This window comes from Schistocerca gregaria, chromosome 10 (genome assembly GCF_023897955.1).
Source record: "Schistocerca gregaria isolate iqSchGreg1 chromosome 10, iqSchGreg1.2, whole genome shotgun sequence".
NCBI classification, from domain to species: domain Eukaryota; kingdom Metazoa; phylum Arthropoda; class Insecta; order Orthoptera; family Acrididae; genus Schistocerca; species Schistocerca gregaria.
Window position 1 is genome coordinate 121,164,399 of NC_064929.1, and position 25,438 is coordinate 121,189,836.

General features: G+C 42.9%; 1 protein-coding gene across 2 annotated transcripts; it reads left to right on the forward strand.

Annotated features, from left to right (window-relative positions):
* LOC126293479 (constitutive coactivator of peroxisome proliferator-activated receptor gamma-like) lies at positions 1-25,221 on the forward strand. 2 transcript variants are annotated; one of them, XM_049986723.1, is made up of 2 exons: positions 1-129; positions 22,612-25,221. In XM_049986723.1, exon 2 carries the CDS (start codon positions 22,633-22,635, stop codon positions 24,397-24,399), a length of 1,767 nt encoding a protein of 588 aa, XP_049842680.1. In that variant the 5' UTR covers positions 1-129; positions 22,612-22,632; the 3' UTR covers positions 24,400-25,221. The 2 variants fall into 2 exon arrangements, with proteins under 2 accessions (XP_049842680.1, XP_049842679.1); XM_049986722.1 differs by lacking the exon at positions 1-129 and adding an exon at positions 2,384-2,479.
* The last annotated feature ends 217 nt before the right edge of the window (positions 25,222-25,438 follow it).

The following is a 25,438-nucleotide window of genomic DNA, read 5'->3' on the forward strand; positions in this document are numbered from 1 at the left end:
ATTCTGTACCTCAACTTACGTCACCTCTGATCAAGTTACACCTCCAATGATAGAGCGAGTTTGAGAAGAAATTGATGGGATGTGTGCAGGATAACCAGCGGAAGCCACATACAACATATTTAGTTTAAGGTAAAAAAAAATCTTTATGTGTTTCCGTAGAAGATAACACTAAATCCAGCTCTTTGTCTTCTTTCAATAAATTTATATGAATTTTTAAATTTGCAAAGTCCTTTCTGAAACACCCTGTATTGTCTGCGGCTGCGAGCTCGGCTCCAGTTCACCAACAGCAATGGAGGCTAAAGCTTTGACAATGCCAGCCTCTCGTGCAGGCAAAACGCCAGAAAAATAAACAGACAAACATCGACCGAAGAACTCGATACAAAACCCAAGGCAGTTAGTCAACAAGGTGCCACGTAAACCTCAACGATCTTGCAATTTCGCTATTGTTAAAAGCAAATGCATGAAGTACTGTAAACTGAGCCGTTCCACATATTTATGATATGTCGCGCGCAGTGGACATGTAAATAACTGACTGACTAAATGAAGAGGAATGAATCATTAGTGATTTTTTTTCTTTCCTTTTCGGGGTAGTGGCTCGTCTGACAACTGAAACTACACTATTGGCCATTAAAATTGCTACACCAATAAGAAATGCAGATGATTAACGGGTATTCATTCGACAACTATATTGTACTACAAATGACGGGGGTATAGATCCTGAGGAAACAGAAACCAGAGCAACAACCTATGGCCATAATAACGGCCTTGTTACGCCTGGGCATTGAGTCAAAGAGAGCTCGGATGGCGTGTACAGGTACAGCTGACCATGCTGCTTCAACACGATACCACAGTTCATCAAGAGTAGTGACTGGCGTATTGTGAGGAGCCAGTTGCTCGGCCACCATTGACCAGACGTTGTGAATTGGTGAGAGATCTGGAGAACGTGCTGGCCAAGGCAGCAGTCCAACATTTTCTGTTCCCAGAAAGGTCCGAACAGGACCTGCAACATGCGGTCGTGCATTATCCTGCTGAAATGTAGGGTTTCGCAGGGCTCGAATGAGGGGTAGAGCCACGGGTCGTAACACATCTGAAATGTAACGTCCACTATTCAAAGTGCCGTCAATGCGAACAAGAGGTGACCGAGACGTGTAACCAATGGCACGCCACACCATCACGCCTGGTGATACGCCGGTATGGCGATGACGAATACACGCTTGCAATTCTCGTTCACCGCGACGTCGCAAAACATAGATGTGACCATCATGATGCTGTAAACCGAACCTGGATTCATCCGAAAAAACGACGTTTTTCCATTCGTCCACCCAGGTTCATCGTCGTGTACACCATCGCAGGCGCTCCTCTCTGTGATGCAGCGTCAAGGGTAACCCTCGGCCTGGGTCTCCGAGCTGATTGTCGATGCTGCTGCAAACATCGCGGAATCATCGAACTGTTCGTGCAGATGGTTGTCGTCTTGCAAACGTCCCCATCTGTTGACTCAGGGATGGAGACGTGGCTGCACGATCCGTTACAGTCATGCGGATAAGATGCCTGGCATCTCGACTGCTTGTGGCCGTTGGGATCTAACAGGGCGTTCGTATTACCCTCCTGAAACCACCGATTCCATATTCTGCCAACGGTCATTGGATCTCGACCAACGCGAGCAGCAAAGTCGGAAACGTGATGGTACGCATTTCTCCTTCTTACACGAGGTATGACAACAACGTTTCACCAGGCAACGCCGGTCAACCGGTGTTTGAGTATGAGAAATCGGTTGGAAAGTTATGTCAGCACGGTGTAGGTGTTGCCACCGGCGTCGACCATGTGTGAATGCTCTGAAAAGCTAATCATTTGCATATCACAGCATCTTCTTCCTGTCGGTTAAATTTCGCGTCTGTATCACGTCATCATCGTGGTGCAGCAATTTTAATGGCCAGCAGTGTAAATTTGAACAAGGAAAACAAAGAGAGCTAGAAAGATACATCGTCCAACGGTACAAGAGATATAATATCAGCGATAGAGATGCCATAGTCAGCTGATACGCTGCGCTCCAAGCACTCTAGATACTCTGATAGAAGTAGGGAAGGCACGCAACAGCATTGCCATTCTCCGCTGGTACTGTTTTCCATCACAAAGCACTCTGAATGTCGTGTTGTACGCGAGGAACATTCAGCTCACCTAACACCTGTGTTTTTATCTACCTCACACAAAAATGTGCTACAGAGACCCACAATACTGCAATAGCTCCGACAACGAAAAACTGTTTTGTTGAGGTGCATTGACATGCAATGCAGTGGCAAGCCTGCAACAAGTGGACTCCAGATATCGTAACAAACATCACGTGTTTACCAGATAATGCACAAGCTGACTGTTTCAATAAACAGCTGATACAGTGCGCTGCGCGACTGCAACTGACTGTACCGTTACCTCCGTGACTGTATTTTTTTTTTTCACAAAAACAACGAAGCCACATCTACTGCAAGTAAGTTCACATTTTGCAGCTGGCTGTGTTAATAGCAGCTTCGGAAGCCTTTGCAATCTGTATTTCTCTTGATAGCGTGATGAGATAGTGTTTCTTTGTTAAATCTGTTTAACAATGTCGTGAACAATAACTGAAGGATCCGCAGAGAATTGCAGGAAGTTTGCAGTTTGCGTTTAGTTCTGCTGGTAATTTTCATACCTTGCATGAAGTCTGAACACGCCTATGGCGAACCCAAAAATAGGCATTTGTCTGGCTAAAGTGGTTCCGAAATTTTACCTTTCGCATTACACTATAATTTCATTATTCTGTCGTTTATATCTACATTTAAATATATAAGATAATATTATAATAATATATACTGTTTGTTTACATGAACTTAAGTAGTTCATTATATAATAACCTTTTCTAATCAAACAACATAAGTAGGTATAATCCTAGGTAAATATATACACTCCTGGAAATGGAAAAAAGAACACATTGACACCGGTGTGTCAGACCCACCATACTTGCTCCGGACACTGCGAGAGGACTGTACAAGCAATGATTACACGCACGGCACAGCGGACACACCAGGAACCGCGGTGTTGGCCGTCGAATGGCGCTAGCTGCGCAGCATTTGTGCACCGCCGCCGTCAGTGTCAGCCAGTTTTCGGTGGCATACGGAGCTCCATCGCAGTCTTTAACACTGGTAGCATGCCGCGACAGCGTGGACGTGAACCGTATGTGCAGTTGGCGGACTTTGAGCGAGGGCGTATAGTGGGCATGCGGGAGGCCGGGTGGACGTACCGCCGAATTGCTCAACACGTGGGGCGTGAGGTCTCCACAGTACATCGATGTTGTCGCCAGTGGTCGGCGGAAGGTGCACGTGCCCGTCGACCTGGGACCGGACCGCAGCGACGCACGGATGCACGCCAAGACCGTAGGATCCTACGCAGTGCCGTAGGGGACCGCACCGCCACTTCCCAGCAAATTAGGGACACTGTTGCTCCTGGGGTATCGGCGAGGACCATTCGCAACCGTCTCCATGAAGCTGGGCTACGGTCCAACACACCGTTAGGCCGTCCTCCGCTCACGCCCCAACATCGTGCAGCCCGCCTCCAGTGGTGTCGCGACAGGCGTGAATGGAGGGACGAATGGAGACGTGTCGTCTTCAGCGATGAGAGTCGCTTCTGCCTTGGTGCCAATGATGGTCGTATGCGTGTTTGGCGCCGTGCAGCTGAGCGCCACAATCAGGACTGCATACGGCCGAGGCACACAGGGCCAACACCCGGCATCATGGTGTGGGGAGCGATCTCCTACACTGGCCGTACACCTCTGGTGATCGTCGAGGGGACACTGAATAGTGCACGGTACATCCAAACCGGCATCTAACCCATCGTTCTACCATTCCTAGACCGGCAAGGGAACTTGCTGTTCCAACAGGACAATGCACGTCCGCATGTATCCCGTGCCACCCAACGTGCTCTTGAAGGTGTAAGTCAACTACCCTGGCCAGCAAGATCTCCGGATCTGTCCCCCATTGAGCATGTTTGGGACTGGATGAGGCGTCGTCTTACGCGGTCTGCATGTCCAGCACGAACGCTGGTCCAACTGAGGCGCCAGGTGGAAATGGCATGGCAAGCCGTTCCACAGGACTACATCCAGCATCTCTACGATCGTCTCCATGGGAGAATAGCAGCCTGCATTGCTGCGAAAGGTGGATATACACTGTACTAGTGCCGACATTGTGCATGCTCTGTTGCCTGTGTCTATGTGCCTGTGGTTCTGTCAGTGTGATCATGTGATGTATCTGACCCCAGGAATGTGTCAATAAAGATTCCCGTTCCTGGGACAATGAATTCACGGTGTTCTTATTTCAATTTCGAGGAGTGTAGCTTAAAATAATCAATTATTATTATTATTATTATTGTGCTTTTATGGCCTCATTGGACCACTTCAGTCAATTTCTTTCCGGTCTTCCTAACATTTCTCATTGTTTTTTACTTCTTGGCTTCCCAGTATTTCTTCATTCTATTCGATCTTTGTTTTCGTTCCTCTTCTGAAAATACCCTTTTAGTTGTATCTCTTTTATCAATTTTTGGTAAGAATCTAATATTTCTATTTTTTAATTTATTTACTTGTTTTGATTTGGTTTTCAAGTCCTCCAGCGTTATGTCTAGTTCTTTCATGTCTTCTTTTATTTCCTTTATCCAGACAGGTTGTTGTTTTTGTTTCCAGAGTTTCTCCAAAATTTTGCCTATTAATCTGTCTTCAGGAGTTCTCGATAGATGGCCAAAAAATGATATTTTCTTCTTTCTCATGGTATCCGTTACTGGTTCTATCTCCTGATATACTACTGGATTTGGAACAATACGCCATTCTCCTGCTTTTTGGTACTTTTATTGATGCATCTCCTTATTATTCTTCTTTCTATTTTTAGAATTTTGTCTGTGCTGTTCTTTTGATTTAGCTTAAATGGGGTTTCACTTCCATAGGTTATTTCTGGTTGGACAACAGTCTTGTAATGTTTTAATTTTGTATTTATTGACGAACATTTTTTGTTGTATGTGTTTCTAGATACTTTTTGGGCTCTTGATAATTTATTAGTTCTCTCTGTCCAGGACATTTTTTCATTTAAGTTATAGGTTATATTTTCTCCAAGGTACTTAAATTGTTTTACAATTTCTATATCAGCCCCACACATCTGTACACTATTTATTACAAGGGGGTCTGTTGCCATTATTTTTGTTTTTTCAAATGAAATTTTTAATCCTACTTTTCCAGCAATATTTTGGAGATGTGTGAGTTGATCCCTAGCCTCTTCAGTGTTGTTGGCTAGTAGTGCCAGATCATCTGCAAATCCCAAACAATTTAGGCTAATTTTGTATTTATTGTACCCAATTTTTATATTTTTTGTATTTTCTTTATACCATTCTCTCATTAAATATTCCAGAGTACAGTTGAACAGAAGGGGTGATAATACATCACCTTGTCTTAGTTCTGTTTTAATTATGAAGGGTTCAGACATTTCACTTCTGAACTTCACCTTTGATTTAGTATTTGTTAAAGTAAAGCTTATCATCTTCAGTAGTTTAGGATGTAATCCAAGATTTCGTAGTATTTTCAACATTGAAGGTCTGTGAATACTATCATATGCTTTTTTAAAGCAATATTAATAACTTATAGGTATATACAAGGTGATTCATGAAGATATGCAAATATTTTAACATGCTGTTCTACAAGTAAGACTAAAGAAAAAGGTTCATATAAGCATAAGTCCGCAAATATTTAGTTGTGGAGTTACGGCTAATAAAAGATTTTGCCTGAAATTTAGGCACTTGACTACTATAAAGCGATCGCAAAACTGTACGAGCTTAAAGAAGATCACGATTTCCATTTACTTTGTTGTTACTGGTCTGGTGAATCTAATAAAACATGTCCCAGACCTGTAGCTGCAGTAGTTTTCCAGAACATCCGCAGAAGCACAGATTATTTTACAAATACATTTTTTTACTTTCCATGAGAATGTAGAAACGTTTATGTCATTGTTTGCAACCGTTAATGAGTTGTTTCTGACATATTGTATGTACACCATATCACTTCATTAACACTGAGTGTTGTTTTTTTCGGTTTAACAAAAATTAACATGTGCTATGGTATTACCAAAAGGAGATTATCTGACACACTCATGCACTTTCAGTTAACTTTATTACCATCACTTTCCAAAATTAAATTCTATACCACTTCTGGAAAACTTTGTACAATTGTCTGGCATTTAAAAAACAAATTGTGCCAAGTAGTTAATAAATTAAAAATTTTACGAAATTACATCATTGCTTCTGTGGATATTTTGGAAAATTACTGTAGATACACGTCTCGGACATGTTTTATTAGATGCACCAAATGAATAAGCACAAAATAAATGGAAATCGTGCTTTACTTAAACCTAATACAGTTTTGCGATGGTTTCATCTTAGCGAAATTCCTAAATTTTAGGCAAAATCTTTTATTAGCCGTAACTCTGTTACTAAATATTTGCGGATCTATGTTTATATAATTTTTTTCTTTAGTTTTACTGGTAGAATAGCATATTAAAATATTAGCATATCTTCGTGAATCACCCTGTATAATCTACTAAATGTAATATATTAAAATAAATTGTTTATATTACAGAAGTATCATAAACGAAATATATTACAAAATCAAATGAAATTAGTCGTAAAACAAAGAAAAAACACAGATATGAATCCAGAAAAAAATTTTAGTTCATACGTTAAATAATAAAGAAGGGTCTGATTGAAGAGTTATATTGATAGGGTAAATGACAGCAACGTGAAACATTTGTAGGAGGAAATTGCGAACAGCTATGCGCTATTTGACGAAATGCATGACACAACTGTGCATAACCGTTCAGTAGCACTAATATCTTTACTGTATCTTCCATATTTTCATTATCTGTACTTACGTGCCAGTTTATGTATTTACACTACTGTCTCTGAGATGTTACTCGTCTTCAGTCTTTACCATACTGTTGCACAACTGTCTTGCACTTCTGTAGCACACATTAGCGTGCATCTGTGTCTAGAATAGAGTTTTTGTAAAGGCTTTAGTAGCTTTCAACGCTGAATGCATGAAGCAGCACCAGCTGTGTCTTTTCTTTGTTTTCTAGGGTCGTGTGCCTCAGTGTATAGAAACGGAAGTCTTACAGATTAGCTTTGATATCTGTCTGTTGAGAACCCTCTTCCCCAGGAACAGATAGACGCATAAAGCCCACACTTGTCACACCTTAATATCTATGGTTCCCTGGCAGTGTAAGTCGATTCACCCAAAATCCTCGGCCATTTATATCACATATTTCGATTCTCTAAATCAGACTCACCAGAACCTATAGGGGACTTCCTCTTGACGTGGGATCATGAAATTTGGCAGCAAGAATCGAAGTTCACAGTACAAGTTAAGTAAAAAGAATATGAAAATTGTTAAACTACAGCAGTTTCAAAAAACAAAAAAAAAAATTTGCAAGTAGAACATACACTGCATTCATTATAAGTCAAAAGTATAACTGTTGAACACTACTGCGTGCAAATACAAAATGTTGGTTTTTGTCGGGTTTTAGTAAGTAAATAAAAACATTTTATTAAATCTTCTATATCTACGTGTATGAACTGAGGTCACCTGCTCGCTTCTTTTGTATGCCCAGGCTAGTCTGAGGAACTACTGTAGAGATTTTAGTACCGATTTGGAATTACTTGAGCCGATATCTTGCCACTGACTATATCGGAAACAGGCAAAGTTGTTGAGATTCTCGCTCATCGCACGGGACGGTCTGTGCCCTAGTTCTATTCGCATTTCGCTGGTTTTTCCCATAACCTGCCTCACTAGTCTATAACTCTTTCATTTATTTATAAATAGCTGACAATCAATTATAGATCCACCTTCAGATATGGCAATCCACTTCTTGAGTGCGGACACCTGTTTGTTCTTTGCCTTTCTCAGTTCTGGTTCTAGGCGCTTCAGTCTGGAACCGCGCGACCGCTACGGTCGCAGGTTCGAATGCTGCCCCGAGCATGGATGCGTGTGATGTCCTTGGGTTAGTTAGGTTTAAGTAGTTCTAAGTTCTAGGCGACTGATGAGATCAGAAGTTAAGTCCCATAGCGCTCAGAGCCATCTGATCCATCAGTCCTTGTGGGGCTGGAGTCATAACAGTGCCAAACTGCTACATCACATGAAACTTAAATAATATATAAAATTTTGTATGTATAAAATTATACCATCTCTCGAGCAAGGCCGCGCCGGATTAGCCGAGCGGTCTAAGGCGCTGCAGTCAGGGACTCTGCAGCTGGTCCCGGCGGAGGTTCGAGTCCTCTCTCGGGCATGGGTGTACGTTTTTGTCCTTAGGGTAATTTAGGTTAAGTAGTGTGTAAGCTTAGGGACTCATGACCTCAGCAGTTAAGTTCCATAAGATTTCTCACACATTTGAACATTTTTTTCTCGTGTAAGTGATTGTACTCCATGCGTTTCTGGTGTTATGTTGCCTCACTTTTCTGTATACAGATACTGTGATGATGGCTATTAATCAAAACCGGCAGTGATAACGAATACACCAGCGAAAAACATTCTCCTGGCGTGGCCCAAAAAAGGTGAATGTGAAAGTCTTTGAAAGACTGTGGCTGGAAAGTCGAGTACGAGCTACTTCATTTTACCTTCCTCGGTACCTTTAAAAATTTTTCCAAAACCTTTGGCATGCTAACATACTCGCGCTCTTTTTAACATGCAACTCACTTCCAATTCCCAAAGCTCCCCCCGCCAACTGTAGCTCTTTCACACCCATTATTCCATTAAGTCAGTCATACCCATTCTTCATGTAGCTTCTTTTTCTTTTTTTGTTGTTTCCTATGTTTCCGGTCCTCCCTCATGTTATCCCCATGTTGCCTTTTCCTTTCTTCTGTCCTCGTTGCTTCCAGTTTCTTGTTACTTCCGCCTTGAAAGCCTTCTAAATTCATCATTTTATTCTTGAAAAGGTTCATTTATTTCCCATTCTTACAGGTGTTTCTTTCTAGCTCTGTTCTTCTTTCTTGCAATCCATGCCATTGTCGATTTCTTATGCTTGTTTAGGATAACTTTTTCCAGAGATACTGCAACATTTGTTTTGTTTCTTTAGCCTGCCCCCATTCATTCAGCAGGAGTGTCCCACGAAAACCGATCCTTCCTTTGTCATTACTTCCGATATTTTCCCTATATTTGCGTATAGATCCTCATTACGTCTTAATCTCCAACCAACTTTAGTTTGAATTCCATCCAAATTTTTCTAACTATTCGTCCTCCAAGTACCTCTAGCCCGTCCGGCTTGTAGCTAATTTTTAAGCATTCGCATACAGGTGAACATTATGGCCTTACCACTGCGAGACAATGTTTTAGTTTTGTTTCTCTAGATTTGTATTTCTTGTCATAGATTTTTTTGTCAGACCACATCATCTTTGGACTATATTAACTCCAACATCGATTAAAAATTTTTGTAGATACTTATTTCGGTTACTTTATCAAATTTATTATCCCCCTCCCCTCCCTTCCTATGTAAGTGGGACGCAACGAAGTACACAGTGTCCATAAATATTTATCATGGCAACAAAATAATGGATCTTTCCATTGGATACAGTAAATGAGACGTCCGTTATTTCACATATGTCTCTACTCATTAAGTTTTGAACCTTAGATATTTGATACTGGTAATATTCTTCAACATTTAAATCACTTCAATATGTGCATCTCTGGTAAAAAGCAAAATATATAAAGCCGGTATTAAATACCTTGCCACACACCCTGCAACATTTCTGCTGTGTTTGTGCCAACGTCGTCTCAGATACGTTGTTGCAATATCCAGAAGTGTCAGACGTCATCAATATGGCGGAAATGGATATTCTAAGTGTCTCCTACATGGCGCTTGTGGCGTCCCTACAGACACACGGCGACAAAGACGAAAATACATATAAATAAGACAATAACATCTCCCTCCAAAAATATAATTAAACTAACTGGGCAATTGGGGGGTTTAGGGTGGGGATAAGCTAAGTATAACAGTAAAGAACACACCACGATCCGAAAACACACAAAATGACAAAGAAAAAAAAACAAAAATACTACATTCTTCTATACCAACAAAACATACAGGAATCGGACACTTGCCTTGACCTACATAGGTCAACCACAGCACCTACAACTTAAACTACGAAAATCGGAATAGGACATTTCCTTTGACCTGTATAGGTCAACCACAACTGACGACACCAAAAACGGTTCAAATGGCTCTGAGCACTATGGGACTTAACATCTGTGGTCATCAGTCCCCTAGAACTTAGAACTACTTAAACCTAACTAACCTAAGGACATCACACATCCAGGCCCGAGGCAGGATTCGAACCTGCGCGATACCAAAATGCCGACACCTACAACCAAAACTACGAAAATCGGAATACGACATTTCCCTTGACCTGTATAGGTCAAACACAGCTAACTATACCAAAATATCAATACCTACAACTTGTTGTTGTTGTTGTCTTCAGTCCTGAGACTGGGTTGATGCAGCTCTCCATGCCACTCTATCCTGTGCAAGCTTCTTCATCTCCCAGTACCTACTGCAACCTACATCCTTCTGAATCTGCTTAGTGTATTCATCTCTTGGTCTCCCTCTACGATTTTTACCCTCCACGCTGCCCTCCAATGCTAAATTTGTGATCCCTTGATGCCTCAAAACATGTCCTACCAACCGATCCCTACAACTTAAACAACGAAAATCGGAATAAGACACATCCCTTGACCTATACATGTTAAGCACAATTATTGATACCAAAAAGCCTACACGTACCAAAAATAAAACCAAAGCCACAATACCTCAGTCTAAAGATCAAACACGCCCACCCCCCTTCCATAAATTAAAATACACTCGATACACTATAACTACAAAAAGCATCATAACTTTAGAAGAACAGACTCAAAATAACAAATAATTACCACCAAAAAATCTCGGCGCCCCAACAAACTAGGTCGTGTTCCCCCCACCCCCAACCAACCCCCCACCCACACACACACATATAAACATACATGTCACATGTACCCGTCCCCCAGCCGAGACGACGGAACGCTGATGAACCTCATATTCTCGCGACAAATACTACACTTCACAATCTCAGCGATCAGTCCAAATAACTGGAGGAATTCAACCAAAACATAGCACTTTTATATTTCATCGTCATATTCGTACCTAACAACAGAAGACACAAAGTAAATTAAACATCTTACCACATCACAAACAACAAACCAGTAACGCCAAATACATAAACAAACAAAAAAAGTCATTGATAACTCACTGGAAAAGCTTCCAAACTCTATGTCACTAGCTACAATCACTGCCACACATCCAATACAAAGGCTCAGATGAATCCAATACAACATATTGCACTCAGTACACACACACACACACACACACACACACACACCACCACCACCAGAGGGCACCATCGGACACGAGAAGACGACATTTACGAACGCAACCAACCGATAAACTCAGCGCCGTAATGACGTCACACACAACATCCTTGCATCACGGGTCAGAGCAGACTGGTGGCTTCGGACGCTTCCATTAACCCTGCCCACGGTATCCTTCACATACCGCCAAAGAAATAAATCTAAGGTGGGGTAATGTGAGGTGATCTCGGAGACCATGGAACTGGGCCATCTGTGTTGCGGAATGTCTCACTAAGAAACTCGCGGATATCTCGAACCCAAATGGAGAGAGCGCTATCTTGCTGAAAGATGATAGGGTCTTGCATATACTGTAGCTGGGACCGTCTAGATAAAGATGTCCACCCCAACTGCTTTCAAGGAAGAAAAATGAGCCAACCACACGATCACACGTTAACCCACACCACCTTTGGAACGCCCCGAATGTGATCTCGTACGACATGAGGATTTTATGATCGCCGATGCTGACTTTGTGGCGATTAACTGACAAGGGGACCCTCCCTACAGTAAATCACGGATTTTGATGCGCTTCGAATATGTTGTAAAGGCACCTACCCTGAGTACCTGGCTATCCGGTTTTTTAGCGACGGGCCTTGGTTTTCGAGAAAATCGATTTTGAATTTCATTGCGTGCTCTGTATGCCTGCAACATTACTTGTATTCCCAGCAAGTCAGCGTAGCGCAGCGGTAATAATTCACGGCTACTGTACTGGAGATACCATGTTCAAATCCTGCTTATGTACCTTTTTTTTCAAAATCGACCGAATTTTTCAATTGTACTTCAAAGAATATCAACACAGTGTTAGGTGTGCGAAATTATAAAGATATATTCAATTATTAATTTTTCTGTCATAAAATATTAGAAAATCTTATCTTTCATAGTTCACGTTGTTTGATGTGCCAGAACTATATTGTGGGTGATACTTATCATAGAAACAACCGAAGCAGAAATTTTCGCAGCATCACGCGCGTTTTATGAAAGCACCCGTCTTGCAGGCGCACGGTATCTTCGTGAGCGAAACCGGGAAACACAGTTGTTTCGTATTCAAAATGATTTCTCTTTTATCCGCTAATTTCGATGCGAACCGTAGGTACCTAACCACGCTTTCACAATTAGGTGCGCTGATGTAGGATTAGCGAATGCCATTTCATCGAATCTTACCTAGAAGCGATCTCTCTATTGTCTTGCATCAAGTCGGGAGCATTCTGAATAAATTTCGTGAAGATTTTCTCCTGTCGGTAAAAATAAACGTCGCAGGGATGGCAATAAGGAGTGCACTTTGGTGGGACCGCTTTTAGAGTGCAGGTGCTCGCTTTCCTTTCATTAGTTAATATCGTATGAAGTTGAATCGATTTCCCCTCCCCACCAATCAATGAGGTAAAAAAAAAAATTCTGTCCCACTTACGGAAGAATTACAGAACGCAAAAATTCTTCGTACACCAGTTTCGTGAACTTCCCAAATTTCGTGCAGGACATGACTACATTACTGTAGTACTACAGTTAACTCGTCTACTCGTGTTTGAACTATGGTTCTTGAATACATTAAAAAAAACATACTAGAGTAGGATTCGAACACGGTACATCCAACGCGGTATCCGCGAACCTTTACCGCTGCGCTACGCTATCTTGTTCATAAGTCATATAATGTTTGGGTATACAAAGAAGAAAAGAACTTCAAAATCTATTTTCTCGTAAACCAAGGCCCGTCACTATAAAGCCGAATAACCAGGCACTCAGGTTAAGTGCCTTTACAACAAATTTGAAGCGCATCAAAATCCGTGATTTATACTCTCTTCAAGAAAACATTGTCCTCAGACAAAGGGCCTTAGCATGTCCATTACAAATCGTTCACGTTTTGGGTGATTATCTGGTTGTAATCGCTGAACAATTCGGACCTTGTACGCATACAATTTAAAACTTACTGGAGCCACGTCATGCGCTGTGCTTCCTGGATCTCGTAACTCCCTCGAAACGTATCGAATCCATTTGTGTGGCGACCTCGTGAATGTGGTTTGAACTGCCTGCACATTCTTTTACAAAACAAATGGCCTGTAACTACTTTTCCGCCTCTGAAACGACCCCACTGCTAAAGAAGCATCCGTCCATGTTCTGATTAACATCATATCAGGTGCTATCTTTCCATAACGGGACACAAACATCTGCTGCGTAGTAAGCGGTGATTTGATTTCTGCTAGCCACACAACACACTGAGCTTTTTCCTGGGAGGAGGCCGTTTTTACGATACAGCTCACACAGCGCCTCTCTTGAATGAGAAACTGCTGTACAGAAAAACTTTATGACTTCACTAGTATACCTGTAACAAGAAAACCAACATTACAACTGTAAATACACTAAAACGCCAAAGAAACTGGTATAGGCGTGCGGCTTCAGGTACGTAAACAACCAGTAAAATACGGCCTACATAAGACTACAAGATTCTGCCGCTGTTTTCAGATCGGTTACTGCTGCTACAGTAGCAGGTTATCTACATTTAAGTGAGTTAGAACGTGGCGTTATAGTCGGTGCACGAACTATAGGACGAAATGGGGATTTTCCCGTACGATCATTTCTCGAGTGTGCCGTGAATATCAGGAATCCGGTAAGACACCGAATCACCAACATCGCTATGGTCGGCAAATGATCCTGCAAGAATGAGACCAACGAAGATTGAAAAGAATCGCTCAACATGACGGAAGGGCAACCTTTCCGCAGATTGCTGCAGGTATCAATGCTGGGCCATCAACAAGTGTCAGCGTGCGAACCATTCAACGAAAACTCATCGATATCGGCTTTCAGGGCCGAAGGCCCACTCGTGTATCCTAGATGACTGCACCATACAAAGCTTTACGCCTCGCCTGGAGCCACCAACACCGGCATTGGACTGGTGAAGAATGAAAACAAGTTCCATAAAATATCGGGGTGCATCCGCATAAATTCAACTTCTTTATGGAACAGTCCTAACTTTGCCGTTGGTGGGGAGTCTTGCGTGCCTCAGCGATATAGATGGCCGTACCGTAGATGTAACCACAACGGAGGGGTATCTGTTGAGAGGGCAGACAAACGTGTGGTTCCTGAAGAGGGGCAGCAGCCTCTTCAGTAGTTTCAGGGGCAACAGTCTGGATGATTAACTGATCTGGCCTTGTAACACTAACCAAAACGGCCTTGCTGTGCTGGTACTGCGAACGGCTGAAAGCAAGGGGAAACTACAGCTGTAATTTTTCCCGAGGGCATGCAGCTTTGCTGTATGGTTAAATGATGATGGCATCCTCTTGAGTAAAATTCCGGAGATAAAATAGACCCCCATTCGGATCTCCGGGCGGGGACTACTCAGGATGATGTCGTTATCAGGAGAAAGAAAACGGGCGTTTTACGGATCGGAGCGTGGAATGTCAGATCCCTTAATCGGGCAGGCAGATTACAAAATTTAAAAAGGGATATGGATAGGTTAATATTAGATACAGTGGGAATTAGTGAAGTTCGGTGGCAGGAGGAACAATACTTTTGGTCAGACGAATACAAGGTTATAAATACAAAATCAAACACGGGTAATGCAGGAGTAGGATTAATAATGAATAAAAAAATAGGAGCGCGGGTGAGCTACTACAAACAACATAGTGAACGCATTATTGTGGCCAAGATAGACAGAAAGCCCACGCGTACCACAGTATTACAAGTTTATATGACAACTAGCTCTGCAGATACGAAGAAATTGATGAAATGTATGATGAGATAAAAGAAATTATTCAAGTAGTGAAAGGAGACAAAAATTTAATAGTCATGGGTGACTGGAATTCGAGACTAGGAAAAGGGAGAGAAGGAAACATAGGAGGTGAATATGTATTGAGGATAAGAAATGAAAGAGGAAGCCGTCTGGTAGGATTTTGCACAGAGCATAACTTAATCATAGCTAACACTTGGTTCAAGAATCTTAAATGAAGGTTGTATACAAGGAAGAATCCTGGAGATACTAGAAGGTATATATAATTATATAATGGTAATAATAATAAATTTTATAATTATATAATGGTAAGACAGATATTTATGAACCAGGTTTTACATTGTAAGACACTTCCAGGGGCAGATGTGGACTCTGACCACAATCTATTGGTTATGAACTGTAGATTAAAACTGAAGAAACTGCAAAATGGTGGGAATATAAGGAGATGGGACCTGGATAAACTGACTAGATCAGAGGTTGTATAGAGTTTCAGGGAGAGCATCAGGGAACAACTGACAGGAATGGGGGGAAAGAAATACAGTAGAAAAAGAATGGGTAACTCTGAGAGGTGAAGTAGTGAAGGCAGCAGAGGATCAAGTAGGTAAAAAGACGAGTGCTACTAGAAATCCTTGGGTAACAGAAGAAATATTTAATTTGATTGATTAAGGGAGAAAATATAAAATTGCAGAAAAATGAAGCAGGAAGGAAGTAATACAAACGTCTGAAAAATGGGATCGACGGGAAATGCAAAATGGCTAAGCGGGCAGGCTAGAGGACAAATGTAAGGATGTAGAGGCTTATCTCACTAGGGGTAAGATAGATACTGCCTACAGGATAATTAAAGAGACCTTTGGAGAGAAGAGAACCACTTGTATGAATATTAAGAGCTCAGGTGGAAACCCGGTTCTAAGCAAAGAGGGGAAAGTGGAATGGTGGAAGGAGTATATAGAGGGTCTGTACAAGGGCGATGTACTTGAGGACAATACTTTGGAAATGGAAGAGGATGTAGATGGGCATACGATACTGCGTGAAGAGTTTGACAGAGCACTGAAAGATCTGAGTGTAAACAAGGCCCCAGAAGTAGACAACATTCCATTAGAACTACTGACAGGCTTAGGGAGAACCAGTCCTGACAAAACTCTACCATCTGGTAAGCAAAATGTATGAGACAGGCGAAATACCCTCAGACTTCGAGAAGAATGTAATAATTCCAATTCCAAAGATAGGAGGTGTGGAAATTACCGAACTATCAGTTAAATAAGTCACGGCAGCAAAATAATAACACGAATTCTTTACAGACGAATGGAAAAACTAGTAGAAGCCGACCCCGGGGAAGATCAGTTTGGATTCCATAGAAATAATGGAACACGGGAGGCAATACTGACCTTACCACTTAAGTTAGAAGAAAGATTAAGGAAAGACAAACCTACATTTCTAGCATTTGTAGACTTAGAGAAAGCTTTTGACAATGTTGACTGGAATACTGTCTTTCAGATTCTAAGGGTGGCAGGGGTAAAATACAGGGAGCGAATGGCTATTAACAATTTGTACAGAAACCAGATTTTGATAGTGAACAAACAATGTATTTACGTTAATAGCGTTTAAAAGTGTTAATATATATAGCAGTTCATGACATCCATTCCTACAAATGTACTGTTTCTGATGGACACACGTCTAGATCATCCGCTCTCAAAAATCCGCCATCTCACTTCCCCACATCCACCACTGCTGGCGGCTCACCTCCAACTGCGCTAAGCTTCGCGCTGTTAACATCCAGCTACCCAACACTACAACAGCAAACAACAATGCAAACTAGCCACAGACTGCACATAGCGCAGCCAGCGATTTTCATACAGAGCGCTACGTGGCTTTACCAATAAAATAAACCTAAACAGCCTACTTACAACTTTTCGACATATTTGGTAACGACGTTAAACGATTTGTCTTTCATGGCAGTATAGGTTACAATACGAATACAAGAATATTTGTGCACAGTGTCCAGATCAAAACTTTTTCAGGACCGAAATGTACTGCATCATCAGTTTCAGTTAAATTACGCAGGTTGCAATTTTTAAGTTGAGGAACCGGAATAACTCGAGAAATAAAGTTCTCACAAAAAAATGCGTAGAATCCAAAGTTGATTATTTTCGAGGGGAATATCTGCTGGTGTTAAAATTAGCTCGCCACTTCAGCCCCCTGGGGGTGGAGCGGGATGTAACTTTAAAATTTCAAATGGGAAACCCCATTTCTTATTGCAGAATCAGATTCTACATAAAAACCTATGTATATTTTGTCTTAAACGGCACTGCAATTCAAGTAAATCCATGTTCTCATTTTTGGGTGGAAAATGGTTACAAATAAATAAGAATGACTTATTTCCTTTGTAAATTTTGATTCTCTAAAACTAAAATTCTACGTCTCTTCCCATAGGGTGGGATTTGAGAGAGAGGAATTAGAGTTTCACAAATGTTGACCCGAATGTGCGGAAAAAAATTATGTTTGGTTCAGAATTTGTGAAAAGCTAATTAGTCTCTCACAAACGTCACCATGTGGGGAGAGAGGGAGAATTTTAGTTTTAGGGAATCAAAATTTACGAAGTAAATAAGTATTTTTTATTTATGCATAATCATTTTCCGCGCAAAAGTAAGAACATGGATTTTCTTGAATTACAGTGCCAACTACCAAGAATCAAATCAAATGCTTAAGAAAAAATGTGCATAGATTTTTATGTAGAATCTGATTCTCCAATAAAAAATTCTAAATTTTTAATTTACGTACCGCCCCACCGCCAGGGGGCTAATTTTAGCACCAGCAGATGTCCCCCTCGAAAATAATCAACTTCGGATTGTACACACTTTTTTCGTGTGAAGCTTATTTCTCGAGTTATTCTGATATGTCAACTGAAAATTTACACCCTGTATAGTAACCTGTCCATTCTTTGTTCCATCAGCAAATTTTACGTTCTTGTTTCCAACTAATTAAAGTAGCCCACCTTTCCCCCTCTCGTCCACAGCTTATCCGACTGCCATATCACTGGTACATGTGTTCTATACTTTAACTCCTCTACGCAGGTGTTCTTCGAACTGGTTGTAACGTGTATTTTGCATTAAAAAAAGTTAATTCTCCTTCAAAAAAAGTCGAAATAATAGTACTCAGTCGGTATATACTACTTTTCTTCTGCCATAAAATGTATTATTATGTCGCACAGCGAACGATTTGTCCGAATGGGAAGGAAATCGGTAGATGTGTTGTGTATCCGAAGAAAAACAGATTATTACAATATCACGAAGACTGGATGATTTATTAAAAAGGGCTCTCAGCACTATGGGACTTAACATATACAGTCATCAGTCCCCTATAACTTAGAACTACTTGAACCTAGCTAATCTAAGGGCATCACACAACACCCAGCCATCACGAGGCAGAGAAAATCCCTGACCCCCGCCGGGAATCGAACCCGGGAACCCGGGCGTGGGAAGCGAGAACGCTACCGCACGACCACGAGATGCGGGCGATGATTGATTGAAGAGAAAGAGCCCCAGATGTTACTCCGAAGGCTTTTCCGGCGTAATAATTGACAATATTCTTCTCGGGTGTGCAGCCGGATCATAACGACATCTTGACACAATATTTCAGCGGTCCAACTGGCCGCCATCTTCAGGTGAGAGTGCTGGTACACGATATCGCCGGAACTGACTTCTCAGCGCAAGCGGCGGCCCCTATACAGGGTGTTACAAACAGGTACGGCCAAACTTTCAGGAAACATTCCTCACACACAAATAAAGAAAAGATGTTATGTGGACATATGACTGGAAACGCTTACTCTCCATGTTAGGGCTGATTTTAGTTTCGTCAGTATGTAGTGTACTTCCTCGATTCACCGCCAGTTGGCCCAATTGAAGGAAGGTTATGTTGACTTCTGTGCTTGTGTTGACATGCGACTCATTGCTCAACAGTACCAGCATCAAGCACATCAGTACGTAGCATCAACAGGTTAGTGTTCATCACGAACGTGGTTTTGCAGTCAGTGCAAGGTTTACAAATGCGGAGTTGGCAGATGCCCATTTGATGTATGGATTAGCACGGGGCAATAGCCGTGGCGCGGTACGTTTGTATTGAGACAGATTTCCAGAACGAAGGTGTCCCGACAGGAAGACGTTCGAAGCAATTGGTCGCCGTCTTAGGGAGCACGGAATATTCCAGCCTATCACTCGCGACTGGGGAAGACCTAGAACGACGAGGACACCTATTCTCAATGGAGCACGTTATCGTGATTTCATACGTGATACGCTACCTGTGCTGCTAGAACATGTGCATTTACAAGTACGACACAACATGTGGTTCATGCGCGATGCAGCTCCCGCACATTTCAGTCGAAGTGTTCGTACGCTTCTCAACAACAGATTCGGTGACCGAGGGATTGGTAGACGCGGTCCAATTCCATGGCCTCCCCGTTCTCCTGACCTCAACCCTCTTGACTTTCATTTATGGGGCATTTGAAAGCGCTTCTCTACGCAACCCCGGTACCAAATGTAGAGACTCTTCGTGCTCGTATTGTGGACGGCTGTGATACAATATGCCCTTCTCCAGGGCTGCATCAGCGCATCAGGGATTCCATGCGACGGAGGGTGGATGCATGAACATTTCCTGTAACAAAGTGTTTGGACTCACGCTGGTTCGTTCCGTTGCTGTGTGTTTCCATTCCATGTTTAACGTGATTTGAAGGGAAGTAATAAAGCTGTAACATGGAAAGTTAGCGTTTCCGGACACATGTCCACATAATATATTTTCTCTCTTTGTGTGTGAGTAATGTTTCCTAAAAGTTTGGCCGTACATTTTTTGTAACAACCGGTATAGGCCGCAGAAGGGCCACAACGCGTGCGCGAGAAGGTGCCGTAACTGCCCTCTAGCGCAACCAAACATACAGTGCCCCAGTGGTGGAAGCAGGCGAAATCGAGATATCGCGACCGAAAATTATTCCGACGATCGAAACACAGACCGATATTTTTTAATGTCTGATAACACCGGGTTCCAAGTCTTAATAAAAGGTGACACTTGTCTCTATTTTTAATATTATTAGATAATCGAATGTCTATGGATTCTCTTAAAACACTGTCCCAATAGCGAGATGCAGTGGCAATCATTTGTGTCTCGTCACACAGCATTCCATGTCCTTCGGTGAGACAGTACTCCGTCACTGCAGATATCTAAGGCTGAAGCAACCATGTGTGCCTCTGGTGCTCAACATATCAGTCCTGAATGGTTCTGATTGGCCGGTGAGGCCGAGCGGTTCTAGGTGCTTCAGTCAGGAACTGCGCGACCGCAATGGTCGCAGGTTCGAATCCTGCCTCGGGCATGGATGTTCGTGATATCCTTAAGTTGGTTAGGTTTAAGTCGTTCTAAGTTGTAGGGGACTGATGACCTCAGATGTTAACTCCCATAGTGCTCAGGGCCATTTGAACCTTTTATTGGTCCAGATTGTCTGACCAATATAAGCCTTCCCACAGTGCAAGGCATCTTGTACACACTGGGATTCCTCAAACTAAAGTCATCCTTAACTGAGCCAAAAAGCTCTTAAATCTTGTCTGGCGGACGAAAAATATATTTGATATGATATCTTTTTAGAATTCTTCCTTTTTTTTGAGGAACTGCTCTCAGCAAAAAGTATAAAAGCCGCCGATTAGCAGGTACCTTCTGGTGGTTCAGGCAAATGTCCAAACTGCAAACCAAGATTGGATCTGTTTATTTGTACAGCCATTCTGCTTAAATACAACCTTGAGTTGGTCCACTTCTTGTATCAAGCTTTCTCCATCTCAAATGGCATAAGCTCTTCTCGCCAACTGAGCAAATTAATAATCCGTTGGCCCACCTTTGGCTCTTAAGCAAGCAGCTATTGAGCTTGGCAATGCTTATTGGAGTTGTTTGATGTCCTCCTGAGGGATACTGTGCCAAATATTGTCCAACTGGCCCGTTGGATAGTCAAAACACTGAGCTGGTCGCAGGGCCCTGCCCACAATCCTCCAAATGCTCTCAGCTAGAGAGAGATCCGCAACCTTGCTGGTCAAGGTATGGCTTGGCGAAACACGAAGACAAGCTCTAGAATCTCTAGCCGGCCCTGTGAGGACGTGCGTTATCTTCTGAAACGCAGGCCCAGGATCGCTTGCCGTGAAGGTCGTAGAATATCGTCGGCATCCCAGTGTGCTGTCAGGGTGCCGTGCTTGGTAACTCAAGACGCCCTGCTTCGAAATGAAATGAGAGCCAAGTTGTCGGGGCATACTTCGGACGATAGTCTGGTTGTTAAGGTCATCAGTCCCTAAGTTAACACACTACTTAACCTAAACTATCCTAAGGACAAACATGCCTGAGGGAGAAATCGAGCCTCTGCCAGGAATCTGGTTGTTATCCCACTGCTATCCGTAGCGTCTCTAGACACGTCTTAGCTTGTCATCGAGGCTCATTTCGAAGCAGGACTCGTCAATGAGATACAAGGCAGAAACTACTGGACACCACTATAAATGGTCTTGTTGGTACAAATGACAATGGTAGTATGCTCAAGGGGCGCTGTGAGCTCAGCCCGTTTGCCGTTTGTTAGCGTCCATTGTGGGCAGTGAAGCACATTGGAGCGATGATAATGTCATCTCGGGCTCTGAGTGTCTCTCTGATTATCTCTCAGTCCTCACCTTCAGTCGCCTGTATAGGTAGACTGCTTCCTGAATGAGGTTTCCACTCTGCAGCGGAGTTTGCGCTGATATGAAGCTTCCTGGCAGATTAAAACTGTGTGCCGCACCGAGAATCGAACTCGTGACCTTTTCCTTTCATGGACAAATGCTCTACCATCTGAGCTACCCAAGCATGACTCACGTCCCGTCCTCACAGCTTTACTCCTACCAGTACCTCGTCTCCTACCTTCCAAACTTTACAGAAGCTCTCTTGCGAAACTTTTCCGACCGCTTCCTTCTTGATGCTGTGTTCGGTGATGGATCACCCATTCCAGTCAACACCTTCGAATAGTGACATCTCTCCTGTTCAAATGTCCAGCGACTAGCCACTTACTCCAACGGGTGTGGTAGAGCCCAAGTATATGCCTTCTGCGTATCTTGTTCACGCTCCTGTCTGCGAGGCATAGGTACTGTCCAATTGAGTCCACTCGACGATTTTTGCAGAGTTCAAGCCCTGGTATCGACATGCTCCCTGTTTACAATCCTTGCCAACTACGCGGTGAAATTGCACTGCAGTGTCACACATTTTTCCACCGGCCACCAAAGATTACAATGTGTTACTTTCTGTCAATACCTCTATGTGTATCAGTTTGCCATCAATTTGGACAACTCCTTCGTGGTACGTCGTTTTATTTATTTATTTTGGAGTCTACTGTGAGTGAGTGTTAGATGATAACTCTCTCCTTTTCTGTTCGCAGGACGAGAAACGAATCTAAAAGATGAGCTTCAAATCGATTATGCGTTACGCCAGAGCAAATGATTTGTATGAAGATGTGTCTGTGGGGAACATTGCAGAAGAACACAGAAGGAAGACTGGCGAGGATGCGGTGATTGCAGTGGACGGAGTGGGATGCGTGTGGTACCTGTACCGTAACTGCGATTTTCGCTGTGGTGGGCAGTACAAGGAATTCCGGGAGGCGTGCTGGAACTTTGTGGAGAAATTCAGTAAAAATGGCATTAGACTCGTGTTCTTCTTCAATGGACTACCACCTGATGAGAAGAAGGAGAAATGTCCAGACGTGTCAAAAAATAATGTGGAGAAAATTAAGCAGAATCTGCACGTGACTGGTAATGCATCTACTGGGTGGAAATGCCTACCAGAGGGGCTGATACCGTGTGCCAGGGTGAACTTCAGGGATGTACCATCAACTGAAGTGCGCCTCTGTGTGGATGATTATTACCAGGAGACCGCTCAGTTCGCAGCTAGCTGCAAAAATTGTCTCGGTGTGATGTCAAATACTGCAACTTTTCTGATATATAAGGATGCAAAAAACATGTTCACATTCGGCGGATCCCATCAGATAGATGGCGAAGTGAGGATGATGCGTTTTCGTTCGTCTGCCATCGCCTCCCACCTTGGCATCCAGCAACAAGACCTGCCTGCGCTTGTAACATTCGCAGGAAGTGATAACATCAACTTGGAAGAGAGGCGACGAGTTCACGGGCGACTTAGCTCTCGTTACGGCCGAAGAGAACATCTAGCCAGCGTTGTAGCGGAGCTGGTGAAGAACAACACGGTGGAGGAAATGTGCCGCATTGCGTTTGGTTCCAGGTGGCGAGAATTCGTCGACACCGTGAAGGCAGACATTGACCACTTCAGGTACAAGCGAAGGGCAACTGTAATGGCCTCAGATAAGTCTAGCTGGTCTGCTGTTCTCCAGCGCATTACAGCAAAACACTTGTCTGGTGAGATACCAGCAGCCGTACTCTCAGTTGCCAAGTGTCACACGTTGGACACTGGTCCTGCACTGGAAGAGCTCTTCCACGATGAGTATGATGGAATGGCGACAGGAGACGTGCTTAAAAGTATGAGGAGCAGGATGTACAGTGTACTGCTGTGGGAAAGTGGAGACGGTCCATTTCATGTCGAGGAGCTGGTGACCAGGAAGACGGAGGTGTACCGGGAGCAAGTGGAGGTCCAAAAGCACCTGCCACTCAATGTGGAACACCCAGGCCTGCTGAAACTGTGGGCTGGAGATGTGGACACGCGCTGGAGGCTATTCAGCTGGATAGTGGGGGCTCCTGACTCAGAGGGCTCTTTCCTCAGGTCGCTGGAGCCACAGTATCTGGTCGTGCCAGCTGCCGCACTGTACTTTCTCCGCCACGAAGTCAAAGTCCTGAGGTGTCAGGAGGCTGAGATCTTTGCCGTGGTCGCCATCACTGTAGGCAATTTCACACCAGAGGAACTGGCCCAAAAACACATCCCCATGCTGGATACACGTGCCGCTTTCCTAGCGAGACTCTTTGTGCGTACCACCCTGCAAGTGCTGGATGCGGCCATTGTCTGTGGTCTGTCCTTCCCAACGGAGGCTGACTGCCAGCTGGATGCCTACTTTGATGGGAAGTTCTTCCACGAACTTTACCTCAAGGCTAAGAGTCAATCGTTCTCAAGGGTGGGGACTCATGCTCCCTGGGACCCTTCATACCTCGACCCAATTCACAAGTTGCTGAATGTTGTAGAACACACCCATATTGCTCATGAGTGAATGGACAGTCACCATGCAATGTATGACGTTAATGCACTCCCGCCTACTGCTAAGGGGCATTATATCTATTTTGAAAATGTCTGTATCTGTTGTTGAACAAGATGAAAATTACTATTTTATTAGCTTCTTAACAGCCAATCATGAGTAACATGGGGAGTGAGAAACACCATCATGTCGAAAGCGGCCGAAATATATTAAAACGTTGGTTGGGAAATACTAATGCACCGCCGGCCGCGGTGGTCTCGCGGTTCTAGGCGCGCAGTCCAGAACCGTGCGACTGCTACAGTCGCAGGTTCGAATCCTGCCTCGGGCATGGATGTGTGTGATGTCCTTAGGTTAGTTAGGTTTAAGTAGTTCTAAGTTCTAGGGGACTAATGACCACAGCAGTTGAGTCCCATAGTGCTCAGAGCCATTTTTTACTAATGCACCAGAATCCAGAATAACATATGGTCAACATTGATCCGTGTCCAAGTACTCCACAGATTCACTCATGTATAAAACTCCAACTTATGACTAATCATGCCACTGTGAAAGATACAAGGAATATTAAGAAGTTGTGTTATTTTTTTCACTGAAAAATTATGTGCACTGCATTTAAGTTTTTTAATTATTTCTAAGTTATTTGCTGTATATATCAATGTGTTATTGAAATATTTTGTAACTACAAATTCACATATTCAGGTGATATCTAATATTACGTGAGTGGTAATTAACAGGAAGATAAATGGTGAAAAACTGTTATAAAACTATTTATGACAGAATTATTTGTACAGACTGGCATAAGAACATCGCATGTTTAGAATAATTGACCGTCAAAATTGATCCTCTGCTCTCTTGTTTTTCTTTATTCCATTTCCTTCATTTACCTTTCCGATTTCACTCTGAAGAACTTCGCAACTTGCAGAACGTGGCACAACTGTAAAACCATTCCCATGGAATATTTCTCATTGGAATACGTAACTTTCCCATTTTCGACTCTGTTGCTCTTTAAGTTCTTTATCATCTGCTGTACTGAATTCTCTCCCAGCTTTTATCTTTG

Excerpts from the sequence above, each read along its gene's own strand:
- LOC126293479 (XM_049986723.1), top strand. The coding sequence starts at position 22,633 with ATGAGCTTCAAATCGATTATGCGTTACGCCAGAGCAAATGATTTGTAT.